The sequence below is a fragment of the Solanum tuberosum genome, unplaced genomic scaffold (assembly GCF_000226075.1).
Source record: "Solanum tuberosum cultivar DM 1-3 516 R44 unplaced genomic scaffold, SolTub_3.0 scf00334, whole genome shotgun sequence".
In the NCBI taxonomy this organism is placed as follows: Eukaryota; Viridiplantae; Streptophyta; class Magnoliopsida; order Solanales; family Solanaceae; genus Solanum; species Solanum tuberosum.
This window is the reverse complement of record NW_006239254.1, coordinates 45,489-63,873: the sequence shown is the minus strand read 5'-3', so window position 1 is coordinate 63,873 and position 18,385 is coordinate 45,489. Positions and strand designations below refer to the sequence as shown.

Below are 18,385 nucleotides of genomic sequence, written 5' to 3'. Positions count from 1 at the left end.
ACCTCCAATATACCCTAGCACCCTGATTACTAACCCCCCTTTTGACTCAACCCACTTACCAAATTCCTGGTCATAGCTTAACCATTCTAAAAACACGTAGAAAATACCCAAGTACAACCACCGTCAATGCAACTACCCACTCACGTCATACCCTTGCTTCCTCGTCACATTACCAATCACAATCACATAATACATTAATTCAAGCTTTCTTAACATTAAACCAATATCTTTCCCCCCGAAGTGAAATCCACCTAAGTCTATTCCATCACATACACTATCGCTACTCTCACCATTACATCCCTCGAACAACTAACTATAAATCATCATAACACGTGTCCCCTAAGTGTAACATGTACAACCAATACAACCCTATACTCACAATCGTATATCAAGCATACACAATATTTATCAACAAACACACGAACAACGAACAACTCACATTTAATAGCACATCATTGGTCTTCTCACGGAACCCAATTCAGTGGTCCTCTCATGGAACCCAAACTCAAGCAGTTAGCATACCAGTTCGTGGTACCCGATCCAAGTTAGTGTGCCGAAACGTGGCAGTCGATCCCATGTTCATGCCAGAACGTGGCAATCCGATCCCATATTATGCCGAAACATGGCAATCCGATCCTAGTTAATTATGCCGGAACGTGGCAATCCGATCCCAGTTAATTATGTCGGAACGTGGCAATCCGATCCCATTCACACACCACAATCACAAACACAAGCACATCATCAAGATCATACATTAAGAAAAGATTCATGGCATACAATTATTCAATTATCCTCATTTACAACAAGTGTGATCAATAATGCAACATTCGCATACATACATGTATCATAATGAAGCAAGAATAAACATACATCACACAATCATAGAATCACAACCATCACCTACGACTTACTCCTCAATCCCTATCATATATATAAAAATTTCCCATTCTCAGCCCTAGTTCGTCATTAGGGTTTTCTTATTGGGGTTTAATCACAATTCATCATAATTTCTCAATTTCATCACTTTAATTATCGGATGTAACATACATTCATGAATTTAGTTCCGTTCTTGATTTCATGTCCTTATTCTTGACCTAATTCTATCCATGATAGCAATTCTGGGTCTTCCTAATAACTCACCGATTTCTCCTCACAAGGCATAAACCCAACATACTTTGAACTCTAAGGATTATGCATGTAATCATACATCACACAATCATAGAATCATAACCATCACCTACGACTTACTCCTCAATCCCTATCATATATATAAAAAAATGCCCATTCTTAGCCCTACTTCGTCATTAGGTTTTTTTTATTGGGTTTTAATCACCATTCATCATAATTCCTCAATTTCATCACTTCAATTATCGGATGTAACATACATTCATGAATTTAGTTCCGTTCTTGATTTCATGTCCTTATTTTTGACCCAATTCTATCCATGATAGCAATTATGGGTCTTCCTAATAACTCACCAATTTCTCCTCACAAGGCATAAACCCACATACTTTGAATTCTAAGGATTATGCATGTAATCTACTCGGTGCTCGAAGGTCTACACACAACCCTACCATTGATTTACATTTATCACGTAGTAAGCACATATTAAAAACTACTCAATTGTAAAAACCTAGCCTACCTGGGCGCCAAGTGGTTGTACGGAGTTTTTTACTTCGATTCTAGTTCTCCGGGACCTGGGCGCCAAGCAGTTGTATGGAGTTTTTGACTTCGATTCGAGTTTTTCGGGTTTCGTGACGGTGAATTTGTCCAAGAATTCGCAAGATTTCACCATCCTCACGCTAGAGTTATCCTTCTTCTTCCTTCCCAAGCTTAGAACAACTTTTCTGAATTTGTCCAAGAATCCGCAAGATTTCACCATCCTCACGCTAGAGTTATCCTTCTCCTTCATTCCTAAGCTTAGAGCAGCTTTTCTGGGGTTTCTTGGGTGTTTTACGACTTATTTAGGTATTTTAGGAAGATGGAGAAAATAGGATTTCTCGAAATTTACATTCTGCCTTGCTTATCCCGCTTTGGCGCCAACATACCCCGCCCTGGCGGCGGCGCCCCAGAGGCACCTGGCCCTCCCTGGCGGGTCAGTGGCTAAGATTTTCTCGAATCTTTGCTTTTCCTGATTAATGACGGTTCAGGTCATTACACCAATTCAAATAAATACAATACACCAAAAAATTCAGTGGCCCAGATTTTCTCGAATCTTTGCTTTTCCTATTTAACGACGGTTCGGATCGTTACACATTTTCATTATAATTATTAGTAAGAACAAGCCACAATTACTGAGCTATTATCACGTTTTATTCCAATGAAAATATATATATTATAGGTACTCATAAGGAATTGCTGAAAATAGTATTTAAAAAGGTCACTAGATTAGGGCATTAGCCATAATAATATATATGTACTTAATTCAATTAATTGTTAATTAACTGCTCTATTTTATTTTATTTTTATTCAAATGTAGCTAGGCCAAACAGTCAAAGACCAACCACTCCATCCAAATTAATTGAGGCACAAGTTTTTCCACTATGATTAATTGAACTATATGAGTTATGACAGATAAGGTGGAAATAAATATGAAATAAATTAGCATGTTGGAGAAAAAAATTGATCTCTAATACAATTTTTCCAATCTTGTATTTTTTTTCTAATATAAATCTCATGTAAATTTTTTTAAATATAAAGTGTATATATACATTAACCCAATAATTATATAATGTATGTATTCCCATACTGTTATTATAAAATTAATAATTAATTAGTACACTTTTTTGTTTCAATTTATTATTTATATGTGATAATTAGTTTGGACATAATTTCTTTGTTACTTTTTCTAAGTTCTTTTTTTTCAAAAAATGTGTTTGGTTGAATATTATGTTAACTTTTCACTGGAAATTTCAAACAATCTTTTAAAGATGGTAAAAAATATTCCTCACAAAACTTCAATATTTTTTTTTTAGTGAAATACATGTTCAAATATAACTTGAATTTTCAAACTCTTTTTCAACTTAATTTCAAATACTATTTTTTTTGTCTTAAGAAATCATGGAATTCATGTCTAAACGCCTATTTTTAAGTGTGGTTTAGTATAAAAGAAATATCATGTGTGGATAAGTTTTATCATAAAAGAAGTCCAACCGATATCGTCTTTGAGCTTTTGAACAATATCTACAACAACAATATATGTTAAAAAAAATGTATGTGTGACCAAATTAAATTATTTGGACATGTAAATTGGAAGGAATATAAATTAGCAAAACATAATATGGTAATGCACTAATGCTAATGACATTTATTTTCTTAATCATGATTATTTTAACTTGAGTTTGAAATTAGTGGAAAGAAGAGAAGTGAACATCATATCTACTTTTGCTTTAAGTATTTGATAAGCCAACGAAGCTTTCACGCATGTATATGCCTTTAAGCTAAACAAAAGAAAGAAAATAATATTAAAACTGAATCTGATTTTTTTTTTAAAAGGAGAAAATTTATAAAATAAATATAAAAATTGTGTAAAAATAAATATAAAATCAATTGAATGTTACAAGAAATTATATTGAAGAAATTGTGGACCATAAATCAGATTTTCCTTAAAAAAAATATTGTGTGGGGTGAGTGGTTTAGTCCTGCAAAAGCTTTCATTCTTCACTTTGCACTTTTTAGCAGCTTTTCAAATTTAAAATTAATTAATTAATGACATTAACAGGTTTGCTAAAACTATGCTTTTCAGTTTTTGTAGCTTTTTAAAAAGATATACATATATATACTATATAAATATATATAATTGCACATATATCAAAAGTTTAACGTTAGAAGATGAATTGATTTTAATTAGATAAAATTATATGTTATATGTAGTCGATCCATAAACTAGAATTTCTTATTCCATATATCTAATTAACATTTTATTTTCAAATTAATCATCTAAATTTTACTTCAGCATTGTTTTATCGTAGTTTACATGGTATGAATTAAATTATTTGATTGTAGAAACGTATTTCAGTGAAAATTTCTATATATAAATATAAATACACAAAAATTAAAAGTAGAACGTTAAAAGAGCAACTTACCTTAATTGAATAATTACATGTTATATATAGTCGATCTATAAAATCTACAACATAATTTGATGCGACTAGAATTTATTCATCCAAATCAAATTAATATTTTTTAAAATTTTACTTCAACGTTATTCCATCGAAACTTGATAAAATCTGCAACATAGTTTGATGCGACTAGAATTTCTTCATCCACATCTAATTAATATTTTTTAAAAATTTTACTTCAATGTTATTCTATCGAAACTTGATAAAATCTGCAACATAATTTGATGCGACTAGAATTTCTTAGTCCAAATCTAATTAATATTTTTTAAAATTTTACTTCAACGTTATTCTAGCTAAACTTGATAATATCTGCAACATAATTTGATGCGACTAAAATTTCTTTGTCCACATCTAATTAATATTTTTAAAATTTTTACTTCAACGTTATTCTATCGAAACTTGATAAAATCTGCAACGTAATTTGTTGCGACTAGAATTTCTTCATCTCCATCTAATTAATATTTTTTTAAAATTTTACGTCAATGTTATTCTATTGAAACTTGCAACAACTTCAATCCATTAATCTTATTCGAATTATCATAATTGGTTGTAGAATCGTATTTTTGCGAATTCTTTGTACTTACAATGACTCAAACAAATGTCAAAATTCTCCCAAGTTGATTCACCTAAACAAAGAATAATTTTCATTTGAGTAAATGTTTTATTCTTTATGTTAAAATTTAAAACTAAAAAGAAATATTTGGAGTATCATTTATAAAAATGCAAAGAATAAAGAGAAGATCTGGTTTGCTTCTCATAATCCCATAAAGAATTTAACTTCAAGTAAATTAATAATTAAAAAAATGTTTAAAAATTGGAATTAGACCCAAGAAAGAACATTTTTTTAGATCCCAAGCAAGGGATATATTAGTCCAAAAAAAAAATTATTAAGCAAACCCCATTCTTGATCATGAGTATACAAGAGTTGTATTACCCTATAAAGTGCCGACAAAATCTCAACAAATAATTTTTTTCAATTTTTTTTTTCAAGAAATCAAATTGATTAGTATCATTACTTCCTTTTTTGTTTGCACATTTACTCCATTTACAACGTCAACTTTTTTACCCCACCCCCACGCCACCCCACCCCACGTATACATACATACATTATACAGAGTGTGTATAGTTGAACCTATATTGAAAGGTGCAATCTTGAAGGTTTTTTTTTCATATTTTGTCTATTTTTTACAGATTGTCACATTGACACTGTACCAACTAGAGGATAAAGAAAGAGAGAGAGTGAATGAGAAAGGGAGAGCAAGAAAGGATATGGGGTAAGAGGGAATGAAGCAGCTAGTTGGTTCTTGAAAATCATAGCTGCTAATCAGACTTCTGTTAATTCAGATTTCTGTTATCTTGGGTAACTTTCTGATTTTGGTTTTTGTTGTAAAGATCCAATCTTTTTTGCTTGTTTCTTGATGTGGAACTGTTTTCTGTATTTGAGGTTTTGTGTGTCAATGTCACTTGTTGTATCAGTTTTTGGGTTGTAGATTTTGTTGTTCTGGTGGGGTTTTTGTTTGATTCTTAAAAAAAGATTGATTTTTTTGTGGTTTTAATTTTGCTCATTTGCTTAGAATCTTTAGTTTTCATGTTGGGGATTTGTGAATCTTGATAATTAGGACTCTACTTTTAATCAGGAAAAAAAAAGGAGTTTTGGTTAATTAAGAGTTAATGAAAATTTCTCCATTCTGATTTTGCTACTTGACAAGTCTATTTATGAGGCCTTGATCAGAATTAGAAGTTCTATTCTTTCTTGTATGGACTTGATAAATCTTGTCAATTGGTGAATTCTTGGAAAATTCTGTTTAATTATGATGTGCATATCAATTGAATCTCTATGAGATATACTTATCTAACAAATGGATAATTTTTCCATGTTTTTGAAATATTCATAGTTTATAATTAACAGTTTGTAATGTATAAGGCTTGATTCTCAATCAGTTCTTTTTTTTCCTGTTCAGGTTGCCTTTGGTACACTGGCATTGGAACTTTTAAGTTGAAAAAGTAACTGTAGCTGCAGCTGTGGTTTGTGTCTGGCAGAGCAGGTACTTTGCATTGATGTATTAGCTTCAATTCTCATTTCACATAGTTATGATCTCTAGGCCTTGATCCTGTACCCCAAAATTGTTTTTTTTTTTTTTTTCTTTCTTCTTGATGTTTTGTTCTTTTCTCTTTGCTTCAGGGGCTTGGTAGTTGAGCACTTTAAAGTGTAAAATTTCCAGTATTTTGCAAGAATAAATCCAGTTGTTTTTTTGTTCTTTGCTGGAGTCATGGCAACCTTGCCACATTCCAACTCCAGGCGCAAGTACTCGTGGTGGTGGGATAGTCATATCCCTAAGAACTCAAAATGGCTTCAAGAGAATCTTACTGGTGAGTATCTAGAGACTTGGTTCCCTTTGTCTTTGTTCTCCATGTCATTGCTTAATTCTTTATACATTTTTATCAGGACAACGAGATCTCTAGTGTTTTTAATTGTGTCTTCTATGTTGTGTTTTTTTACCAAATTATAAATAGGGATTTCTAAATACAGGATGATTGCACTCGAATTGAACTATGATTGTCGGACTTGATACCATCTGCTTCTTGCATTTCATGAAAGCATCAAAAGAAACAAATACATTTGCCGCCTAGTGTTTGTTATTGTTTTTATTGTATTGTGTTGAAAGGTTTCATACACGCTCAAGTGTGTTCCTTTTATTCTCAAAACATTGCTTCATGCACGATCAAATCATACTTCTTTTTCAAATGCTTTGCCCCGTGTCTCTCTTTATGCTTTTTCCATAAGATCTTGTATTTAAACAATGTGGCCATTGTGGGGCATATGTATATAATGTGCCTGGAAATTTGGTTTCCTGCAATATTTTGGGGTTTTCAAATTGGGAGGTTTTTGAATTGTAGCGATGGTAAAGTTATCTCCGTGTGACCTATAGGTATGGGTTTGAGCCCCTTGGTGTGCGGATCTTCCCCCAACCTGCATGAAAGTGGGATGCTTCTCACACTGGGCTGCCCTTTTTTTTTCCAACATGGGAGGTTCTTCACCCAAGTATTTAATGTGTATCATTGTTCTATTGGCTTTCTCTACTGTAGGTTACATTTGCATGAAATGGTTGGAGTGCCTACGTAACTTATCTTTCTGCCCAAAAGCAAGACTATCATTCCAAGGCTTTTACCTTGAGTCTATGTTCTAACTAGTCTTTACGTTATGTCCCCCTTCTCTGTGTAGGGTGTTTTGGGCTTCCCTCAGACTTTTCACAAACTTAACTCACATCTTTATGTTTTTAAAATTTTCACAGGGGACCGCAAGCCCTACTTAGTTTACTGATAATGGCAAAGGCTTTTGAAACTAAATAGGGACTTCGCCTTGTTGATTTAATGTCTCCTGCTTGTTTAACTGGAAAAGTTTGTACGAACTCTTTGTAATGGATGGTCTCATCCAAAATGAGGAATTAACCTGTTTTATTTATTATTTTCGCAGAAATGGACTCTAAAGTGAAGGCAATGATCAAGCTCATTGAAGAAGATGCCGATTCATTTGCAAGAAGGGCTGAAATGTACTACAAGAAAAGGCCTGAGCTAATGAAATTAGTTGAGGAGTTCTACAGGGCATACCGAGCGTTAGCTGAAAGATATGACCATGTATCAGGCGAACTTAAGCAGGCTCAGAAAACCATGTCAGAGGCATTTCCCGACCAAGTACCCTTTCTTCTTGAAGATTCACCAGTGAAATCTTCCGCACATGCAGGAGAGCTACATAGTCCAGAAGTGTTGCGCGGAGCTCATTATTTTCCTGATACAGGTGACTTGCATCAGCATGCAGTGGGGTTATTGCTGTCAAGAATGCATGCTGTGCAGAAGAGTGGTGATGATAAGGGAGCAAGTGAGTGGGGTCTAAAACAATTGTATGAGATGCTTGGGGCTGGAGAAGAAATGCTAAAGAACTCGAAGTTCCTCGAGGGGACGTTAAAGGAAGGATTGAGCGGCAATACAGAAGAAAAAGAACAAAGTTTGCATTCTCAAGTTTCTGAATTATCAATTGAGAATGAAAACCTCAAGGCCAAAGTTCTTGCTGAGTCAGAGCGTGCAGGTCAAGCTGAAGGCGAAGTTCAAATGTTGAAAGAAGCTCTAGCTGGTGTCGAGGTGGAAAAAGAAACTACATTCCTGCAATATCAGCAATGCCTGGAAAAGTTGTCTGCTGTAGAGAGGGATCTCAGTGCTGCACACACGGACTCCCTTAAGTTCAATGAACGGGCCAGTGAAGCGGGAAATGAAGCTCTGAAGTTGAAGGAATCACTTATCAAACTGGAGGCTGAAAGAGATGCTGCATTGAGCAAACACAAGGAGTATTTGGAACGGATATCCAGTTTGGAGGATAAGGCTTCTCAAGCACATGAAGACACGAAAGGAGTAAATGAGCGAGCAATTAAGGCGGAAAGTGAAGCTCAGCATCTGAGGAATGAGATCTTTAAATTAGAGTCTGAAAAGGACTGTTGTTTTCATCAGTACAAACAATGCCTGGAACAGATATCTGAACTGGAGAAAAAACTCTTGCTGTCTCAAGAAGAATCCAGACTTCTTAGTGAGAAAGCCGATAGAGCTGAAAGTGAGATAAAGAAACTGAAAGATCTTGTTATGGAGCTAACTGAGAAGAAAGAAGTCTCAGTCCTTGAGTATAAAAACTGTCTGGAGAAAATATCCAAACTTGAGAATGAACTATCTCGTGCACAAGAGGATGTAAAACGCCTTAATGGTGAGCTTTCAGTGGGTGCTGCTAAGCTTAGAAATGCTGAAGAGAAGTGTTTTCTGCTGGAGACATCAAATCAGTCATTGCACTCTGAGGCAGATAACTTGGCAAAGAAGATAACTATGAAAGATCAAGAGCTTTCTCAGAAGCAAAGGGAGCTGGAGAAACTTCAAAGTGATTTGCAAAATGAGCACTTGAGGCATGCACAAATTGAAGCCTCGCTTTTGGCTTTGCAAAACTTGCACTCTCAATCTCAAGAGGAGCAGAAAGCGCTGGCATTGGAGCTCAAAAATGGACTTCAACTTCTGAAGGACATGGAAACAAGCAAAAATAGTTTGGAAGATGAACTTTGGAGAATGAAGGATGAAAATCAAAGCCTGAGTGAACTGAAATTGTCCTCAACCTTCTCACAGGAGAATCTGGAAAATGAAATCCTTAGCCTGAGGAAGATGAAAACGAGACTCGAAGAGGAGGTTGCTGAACAAGTGGAACTTAATAACAAACTTCAGAAAGACATTTCATGTTTGAACGAGGAAATCAAGGACCTAAACAGGAGCTACCAGGCTTTGGTGGAGCAAGTGAAGAGTGCAGGTTTAAACCCTGAGTGTATCGAGTCTTCAATAAAGAACTTGCAGGAAGAAAGCTCAGAGCTGAGAATAATCTCTGAGAAGGACAGAAAGGAGAAAGAAGTCCTTCACAAAAAGCTGGAGGACATGGATGAACTTCTGAGAAAGAAGGCTGTTTTGGAGAGTTCCCTCTCAGACGTGAATGGCGAGTTGCAGGGATCGCAGGAAAAGGTGAGGGGACTTCAAGAGTCCTGCCAAATTCTCAATGGAGAAAAATTGACCCTTGTTGCTGAGAAAGGTTCTTTGCTATCTCAGTTGCAAATTATAACTGATAGCATGCAGAAACTCCTAGAGAAAAATGCTGTTCTTGAGAACTCTCTTTTTGGTGCAAAAATTGAACTTGAAGGTCTGAGGGAAAAATCCAAGGGTTTAGAAGAGATCTGCCAATTGCTGAAGAATGAGAAGTCCAATCTTCTTGCTGAAAGAGGTAGCCTAGAGCTTCAGTTGGAAAATGTTGAACGGAGACTAGAATATCTGGAATCAAGATTTACAGGATTGGAAGAAAAATATTCTTGCCTGGAAAAGGACAAAAAAGCTACTAGCTTAGAAGTTGAAGAACTGAGAGTTGCAGTTGGAATGGAGAAACAAGAAAGGGCAAAACTTACTCATCAGAGTGAGACCCGATTACTGAGTATGGAGAACCATATTCATCTCCTAAAAGAAGAAAGTAAGTGGAGGAAGAAAGAATTTGAAGAGGAGCTTGACAGAGCTGTGAAAGCCCAGTGTGAAATTTTCATCCTGCAGAAATTCATCCAAGACATGGAAGAAAAGAACTATACTTTATTGGTGGACTGTCAGAAACATGTTGAGGCATCAAAATTGGCTGACAGACTGATTACAGAGTTAGAGAATGAGAGCCTTGAGCAACAGGTAGAAGCAGAAGTTTTGCTAGATGAAATCGAAAGGTTGAGACTGGGGATATATCGGGTTTTCAAGGCCCTTGACAATGAATCTGATTTTGTATCTGACGAGAGGGTGGAAAATGAGCAAACATTTCTTCATCATATTTTGGGCAATATCGAGCATCTAAAATGTTCGCTCAGAGAATGTGAGGATGATAAGCAGCAGGTATTTGTTGAAAACTCTGTTCTCGTAACTTTACTTACACAGCTGCAATCAGAGGCCTTCGAACTTGAGTCAGTGAAGAAATCTGTAGAGAAGGAGTTCAATATCATGGCAGAGAAGCTTGTCACAGTGCAGAAAGACAATCATGAACTTCTGGAGATGAATAAGAAATTGGGACTGGAAGTGAGCAAAGGCAGTCAACTAACCGCTGTACTTGATGCAGAGGTTGGGAGTCTCTGTGTCAAGCATGATCAGTTGCAGACAGCTTATGCTGGATTAAAAAAGAAATACTCCCAAGTTCTTGAGGAGAATAGAACTTTGTTGCAAAAGATCACAGAGATCAGGGAGGAGAAATTGATGGTGGGGCAGGAAAATGATACACTCTTACTCGATACACTTGCTCTTAGCAATCTCTCTACAGTTTGGAGTAGTTTTGGTAGTGAGAAATCTGCTGAGCTGAAGTCAATATCTGAAGATATGCACAATCTTCATGGTGTTATCAGTGACTTTGACAAGGAAATGGGCATATTGAAGGAGAAGCTGGAAATGAAGGAAACTGAAAACTTACTCCTGAAGGAATCAGTTCAAAGGCTGGAAGAGGAGCTCTATGAAGTAAGGGAATCGAACGATCATTTGAAGTTGGAACTTTCCACTGGAAAAGAAAAAATTGATAAGCAGGAAGCAGGACTCTTGGAAGCCAAGCAGAAGCTTATAGCATCTGAGAATTTGAACTCGGAATTGTGTACGACTCTGGATGTGCTAAAAACTGACCGTCAAGAATCCATACTGACAAATGAAATTCTAGAAAAGAAGATGCTTGAAATATCAAGTACAAATACCACTCAAAACCAAGAAATTGAAGTCCTTCGGGAAGTGAATATGAACTTGGTAGCTGAACTGGGTAAGTTGCATGAAGAAATTGAAGAGCAACGAATGCGAGAAGAATATCTGAGTTCGGAGCTTCAAGAGAAGAACTATGAGTTTGAACTATGGGAGGCAGAGGCAGCAACCTTTTATTTTGATCTCCAGATCTCCTCCGTTCGTGAAGTACTACTGGAAAACAAAATGAATGAGTTGACTGAGGTGTGTGAAAGCCTCGAGGATAAAAATGCTTCCAAGGGTTTGGAGATTCAGCGAATGAAAGGAAAAATGATTTCGATGGAAGGTGAAATTGGAGAACTGAAGTCACAGTTACATTCATATGCTCCTGTAATTGCTTCTCTGAGGGATGACATTGTTTCACTTGAGCATAATGCTCTGCTCCTCATGAAATTTAGTCTAGCTCGCTCTCAGGAAGCAAAGGTAATGTACTTTATCATAAGTAAGCAGTGTTGGGTTTTTTCTTTTTCTCTATGTTTTGGTTTGAATGGACCTCTGGTCTTTCTGTACATGCCCATTGCTTTAATAACATCAATAAGTGATTTGATTGCTCAAAAGTTTCTTCCATATTTGCTGAGAGTCATAACATGCAATAGATTCTCAACGGTTATCAAGTTGAACAAACATTACTTTAACACTCATATTATTATTTCGGAGTTGACTTGTGGGTATACTTGAAAACTTAATTGAAGTGCTCCAGAACATATCTGACGGGAAGCATCAGCATTCCTAAGTGTTATTCTCATTTACTTCCTCTGTTCTTGAGCTTCAAGCTTAGAATGTAGCAATTATCTCCAACTTTTTGCTGAAATTTTGTTCTTTCTTGTTTGTATTTGCAGTGTGTTGAAATTGAGGTTCAGTCCGGTCAAATTAGCTCCAACAAGCTGACGGATGGTCATTCTATCATGCCAAAAGGCGTTCTTGATTTGCAGGACCTGAGGACTAGGATTAAAGCAGTTAAGAAAGTAGTGGAAGACATGAACACACCTGTTTTGCATCAACCTTCACACATCAAGCCTGGTCGAGACAGTACTGCAAGTGAAGTTGAGTCAATAAAATCTCGGCCCAGTTTGGATCGAGAAAAACATGAGGTTGCAGGAAGGAGGAGTCACCAGAAGGAGCATGATGATGACCGTAATCGACGGAAGACAAAACCCAGGTCCTTTGAAGCCAAAAATGGGACACTAATGAAAGATATACCACTTGATCATGTTTCTGATAGCTCACCAGAAAGAATTAAAAGAGCTCATTCTGCAGCAGAGAGAGTAGACGATCAGATGCTTGAGCTGTGGGAAACTGCAGAAGGCGGCAGCCTCAGTCGTAGCGTGAATGATTTGAAGAAACGGGCAAATCATCCAACGGTGGGGGGGACTATCATGCACAACCAATTTAGGAACATGGAGTGGAGGAGCAAACATCCACCTACAGAATCAGAAGTGGAGAAAGAGTTGGGTGTGGACAAGTTAGAGTTATCAATGAACTCATCTGAGGCAAATCAAGAAATGAACAAGAAGATTCTCAAGCGACTTGCTTCCGATGCAGAGAAATTGATGAGTCTTCAATTGACTGTTGATAGCCTGAGAAGAAATTTGGAGGCAAACAAAAAGGCCAAAAAACCCAAAAATTTTGATTTTGAAACAGTTAAGGAGCAGCTACAAGAAGTCGAGGAAACAGTCGTACATCTGGTGAATTTGAATAGCCAATTGATGAAGAATACAGAGGAAAGTACATCCTATTCTCCAAGCAGTGGTTCAGCAGACTCGAAAGAGGTCATGAATATCCGTCAAAAGCGAGTGGCAGAACAGGCAAGAAAAGGGTCTGAGAAGATTGGACGGTTGCAGCTGGAGATTCAGAAAATTCAGTACATTTTGCTGAAACTGGATGACGAAAAGAAAAGCAAAGTTAGGAGCAAATTTTCCAGGAGCAGCACGGGGATCATACTGAAGAACTTCATCCATATTGGGAGGAGGAACAGCGAGAAGAAAAAGAAGAGTCCTATGTGTTGTTTTAGACCTTCCAGTAGCAGCAGCAGCAATAATGGCAGCATCAGATATCGCGTCTAGTGGTTCTAACCTTTTCTTGAAAAACTGATTCTTGTTTAGTTTTAGGGGAAGTGTTAAGAGTTAGGTTGGATCTAATTCCAAATAAGCTTTGTTCTCATTGCTATTATTTCAGTTATTTAGACTTTTAACTGCCAAAAGAATTTTAGCAATGGTTTTGTGTTTTGTAATTTTAATCTTTCTGAAACTCTATCAGTTTGATGGTATCTAATATTAGGTGTTGCATGGAGCCACTACTATGCTTCAGCTTGTGCATATACATTACTGCAAGCCTCTTAACTAGCTACTTTCTTTCTCTTTTTTGCTAATTTGTGTTCATTTTTCTTCAAAAGCTGATAGGTAAAATTGAAAAAATATTCTTGTCGACTAGGAGGAAGGTATATAGTGACCTTTGAGGTGGACAAAATGAAAAAAACGAGGCTGAGATAATTTTGACATGTGAGGAGGAGCATGAATGCTCCAGTTAACAGGTATACACTTTCCTTTCTACCGAACACACCTTTAAGTCTAATCTAAGATCAGACACTAAGGCATCATTTGAATGGGAACAAGTTATTGCAATAGCATAATCTAGTCTAGGTATTTGGTTCACTACATTAATTAATTAAAAATAAAAAATACAAAGTATATTTTCAAATGTGTATTTGGTTTAAAGAAAGATAAATTAGAATAAATTTATTTCAAATTTTAACCTATCTTTTCTAAAAAATTCCCGGAATTAATAATCAGAGTATACTTTTTCATCACATAGAATGAGAAATAATACAAAAATAAAGATTGTACCAACCTAATAATAATATATTCTACAATTTATCCAAGATTAAAATGCTTATTTCCACCCACCAGAAACTCTAAGTAGGCGTTTTTACTTGAAATTAATAAAATTAAAATTGTATTTGGTTGACGTTTAAGCAAAGAATATTAGAAGTATTGTTCATACTTGAATGTTGAATGTACTTAATATAAACAAATTTGAAATTGAAATTTTCATATCACACATTAATTTTCAAATAAATTATAATTCTTCCAAGTGAATACTGGAGTAATTCTTATGGCCCATATATGTATTCACTTTCACAAAGTAAGTTCAGAGGCTTCTATCAGAAAAATCTTACTTTGGTGGATTTAAGATAATTACACAATGCAAAAAATTAAAACAGAGTGGGTAAACTGTAAAAGCATCACCCATTTTTACTGGGAAACATCATATAATGTAGTGTAAAATTTCCTTCTGAATCTGTTCCTAAACTTTCAAGAAACAAAATAAGTAATACATGAAGGTAACCTACTAACTCATTTAGTGAAAAACTATTTAAGCCACAAGCAAGTTCATAAAACAGATTATGAAAATCTTTAACATATTTAAGCTCCAACTACTTCAGTTGGTTCAGTTGCAACGTCCTCTGCCGGTCTATCCACCTTCACACCGACATCTTCTGAGTAATCACCGTGAACCTACCACAACCAAGAAACAATAATCTCCACATTAATACTGAAAAATTAAGAGTTTGGTAATACCGAAAGTGACAAGAAATGAAATTAATATTAGTTGAGATGGGAGCAACAAAATTACCTCCATCAACCTCCCAAGGTCGAATTTAGGAGCCTTCAAGATCTTGACCTTGCGAATGAACACATTCTGCAAAGGGTAGATGCTTGAAGTTGCCTTCTCAATCTCCCTACCGATTGATTCAGGAATGAACTTCAGGACCAAGTCTTTCAAATCACACGATTGTGCCTGGTTAACCATGATCTCACGCATCTTGCGACGAATCTAAAAACAATTATTTTGAAACGAGAGTAGAGATCAATGATTTTAGCAAAATACAGGATGGGGAAGTGTAAGCACTAGTACTCATCCCTACATTATTTATATTGCTTCTGACTTGTGCACATCAAAATGAATACTCGAGAAAATTTAAACCAAGCATTTCCATTTACCACACAACTAATACTGCTAATATCACAATTAGAACAAAACTTGTTAAGATTTGAACAAGCATTTGCATTTACCTGGCGAATCTGGCTTGACTGTGCGTAGCAGGTTCTTTTTTGTTGGTTTGGACGCTTTTTGGTAAAGCCAATGCAGAACATTCTCAAGGTGTAGCTATCAGTTGTCTTAACATCAACATGAGCCTCAATCAATGATTGCCATTTCTTTACCAGTGACCTCAACTTATCTGTGGTGAAGTCCATACCCTGACCATTTTAACCAAAAAAAGTCGGTAGGAGGATTTTGATAAGAATAGGTAGAAAAAAAGTCGAGTTCATTGTCATACATGAAAGTTTGTCAAGACATTTCTTCCTTGGACGTCTTCAGCTCTCAGACGAATCTTCCTGAAGGAGTGATCTTCGTCATTCTGAAGATCAGCCAATGACACTTCGAACACACGATGCTTCAGGCCTTCTGAAGCAATCTGGAATGAAGGAATAACATTACAATTCATTACATCATGAATTCAATAAGCTAGTAATACTTTGCCCATAATTTAAGCCCAACTGACTCAAAACTCAGAAGAGGTTTCCAATATTAATCCGAATTCATGTCAAAATAGAGCTTGAACTCAATCATTCCTTCTCTATTCTGGGAGACAGCACTATTTTTGCTACGTAAAGTTCACTTTCATATAATATAGTTAGCATTTCACTGGCAGAGACCTTCCCCATACGTCAAGCTTCATCTAGATTTCTCAATCCAATCAAATGACTAAACTCAACATTCTTAACCATGTTTAAGAAAAGGGTAACTGAAGATTCTAAAATCACAAAACTTGCAAATTTCTCAGCTACACGATATAAGTTAATTCCACTATATTAAGCACAATGACACATCAGATCAGACTTCAGCTGTTTCTAAGCCACTAAACATCATCAATCGATGATAAATAACAATTAGTCAATGAAAAAACTATCAAAGATAACTTCAATTACTCACCAATATTCAAAACCACATAAGCAAACCACTAAAATACCTATGTATCTCTAACATTCCAAAATATATACTCCTATTATATAGTGAATGTATGATATTCTTAAAATTAAGACTAAAGCAAATAATTACCTTTGTACCCTGTGTACGGGTTACAAGGGTCTTCCCTACATTGCGGACACCAAATACTGATGGAGCCTTGATATCATACCAATCCTTTTTAGCATATGGATCAGCTCTGTATCCACCAAAAAGAATCAAATCAACAAAATACAACAACATCATCATACACAGTGTAATTCACAACCGGGGTACGGGGAGAGTAGAATATATAGTGGCTGTTTCCGATAAACCCTTGGCTCATCATATCTTTGAAAAAAGGAAATACAGAAATGCAACCAGTAATAACAATCAAATAATACGATAACTGAAGCAATGAAAACAATAGGTAATACTATACTAAAATAGCAATACTGATAAGGTGACTAGACAAAATAAACATTTAAAACATATTTAACAAAAAAATTGAAACTTTGGTATAAAACTAAGGAAAAAAGAACTTACGCCTTCTTCTTTCCTCCCTTCTTGCCTTTGGAAATTCGCTTGTTCTTACTGTAATACAACAAAATTGCAAAAAAGGGTAAAAAAAATTGTACATTGAAGCATAAATGTTGCAAAAAGGTGAATTTTGAGTTGTAGAGAGAGAAAGAGAGTATACCCGACGGCCATGGTCGAGCTTCTGAGCTATGGTAAGAGAGAGAAACACAGAACTATAGTGAGCTCGACGACGGCTTCAATGGCAAACCCTAACAATTTAACCCTAATGAGATCTTATTGGCCCATTCAGATATTAGGCTTTTTATTATACACTATTAACTAATGGGCTCAGCCTTTTTTCAAAAATTGGTTTAAGCTTGTGGGCTCGATTGGCTCTTTTCTTGGTCTGTGGTTGAGAAGGGTGGGGGTTAGTATTAGTTAGCGATCCCGATTTAGTGAGTTATTTATTTCGTGATGAATTATTGGCATCATTTTTATATTTTGTCTTTGTGGATCGAGGAGAAAAGGGGATTGGTGGGAAGTGGAGTGTAACATGAGAGAAGCAAGGAGGTCAACCTCTTTTAATTATTATATAATATAAATTCTAAGAATGTAGTCGAACTCTCATGTCGATTTGAATGAAAATATCCTTTCCGCAAAGGTAAATCTTTACCTTCTAGACAAGAGGATAGAAAGTTCCAAATTTTGTCTCAATGGAATGGAAAGGCAAGGCAAGGAGGGCAAAGAGTTTCGTTTAGAAAATCAAGGCTTAATACGTAACTAACCTTTTAAACTTGTCAAGATATTTTATTTAACTATTTGAACTAAGTCATTTTTTAATTAAATATCTCAACTCCTAATAAATATTCCAATTAGACATTTTTGGTTCAAATTATATTTGTTCAAAAATAGTTGTGTGTATTCTCATTCGACTATTAGATGAAAGGAAATATACATATTTTCAAAAATCGTGTGTGTTTTCAAATTATATTTTTGCTACTTGAATTAGCCAATGAGGTGCTTAAGGTTGAAGATTCATACATATTTAATAATTTATATAAAAAATAATAACGAGAACATCCTGGTACATATTATTTGCACAAAAAAAGAAGAAGGGGAAATTAAATAAAATACAATCAACGTCAATGTATATATCCAATGATACAAAAAGTGATAAACAATAACAAAAAGAAAAAGTCTTAACTTTCTTACATGTATAGTTTATTCAACGAACAATTTTTTTTATTCCTTTTTTTCCCTTTCAATACAAAACCTATCCAATCACGTAAAACCAAACAAAAGTCAAATAAACACAACACATCAATCACTTTAAGGATAATGGTAATAATGTGATTTTGGTGGTGGTGGAGGTGGCGGCGGCGGTGGTGGCGGTGGTGGTGGCGGTGGTGGTGGAGGTGGCGGTGGTG

The 18,385-nt window shown here is 35.5% G+C and overlaps 2 protein-coding genes across 2 annotated transcripts; one reads left to right on the top strand and one right to left on the bottom strand.

The window, feature by feature from the left end:
- The first annotated feature begins 5,254 nt into the window (after positions 1 to 5,254).
- Positions 5,255 to 13,751, top strand: LOC102584464 (protein NETWORKED 1A-like). Its single transcript, XM_015314978.1, has 5 exons — positions 5,255 to 5,481; positions 6,083 to 6,166; positions 6,304 to 6,491; positions 7,597 to 11,855; positions 12,272 to 13,751. The coding sequence occupies exons 3-5, from the start codon at positions 6,392 to 6,394 to the stop codon at positions 13,493 to 13,495; spliced, it is 5,583 nt and encodes a 1,860-aa protein (XP_015170464.1). The 5' UTR covers positions 5,255 to 5,481; positions 6,083 to 6,166; positions 6,304 to 6,391; the 3' UTR covers positions 13,496 to 13,751.
- An 894-nt stretch (positions 13,752 to 14,645) lies between these two features.
- On the bottom strand, positions 14,646 to 17,180 carry LOC102577548 (40S ribosomal protein S3a-like protein). The gene is given in 7 exon segments (NM_001288235.1): positions 14,646 to 14,947; positions 15,066 to 15,266; positions 15,506 to 15,691; positions 15,772 to 15,909; positions 16,554 to 16,659; positions 16,986 to 17,033; positions 17,140 to 17,180. Coding segments are annotated over 7 exon segments (783 nt in total). The 5' UTR covers positions 17,151 to 17,180; the 3' UTR covers positions 14,646 to 14,854.
- Between the last annotated feature and the right edge of the window lie 1,205 nt (positions 17,181 to 18,385).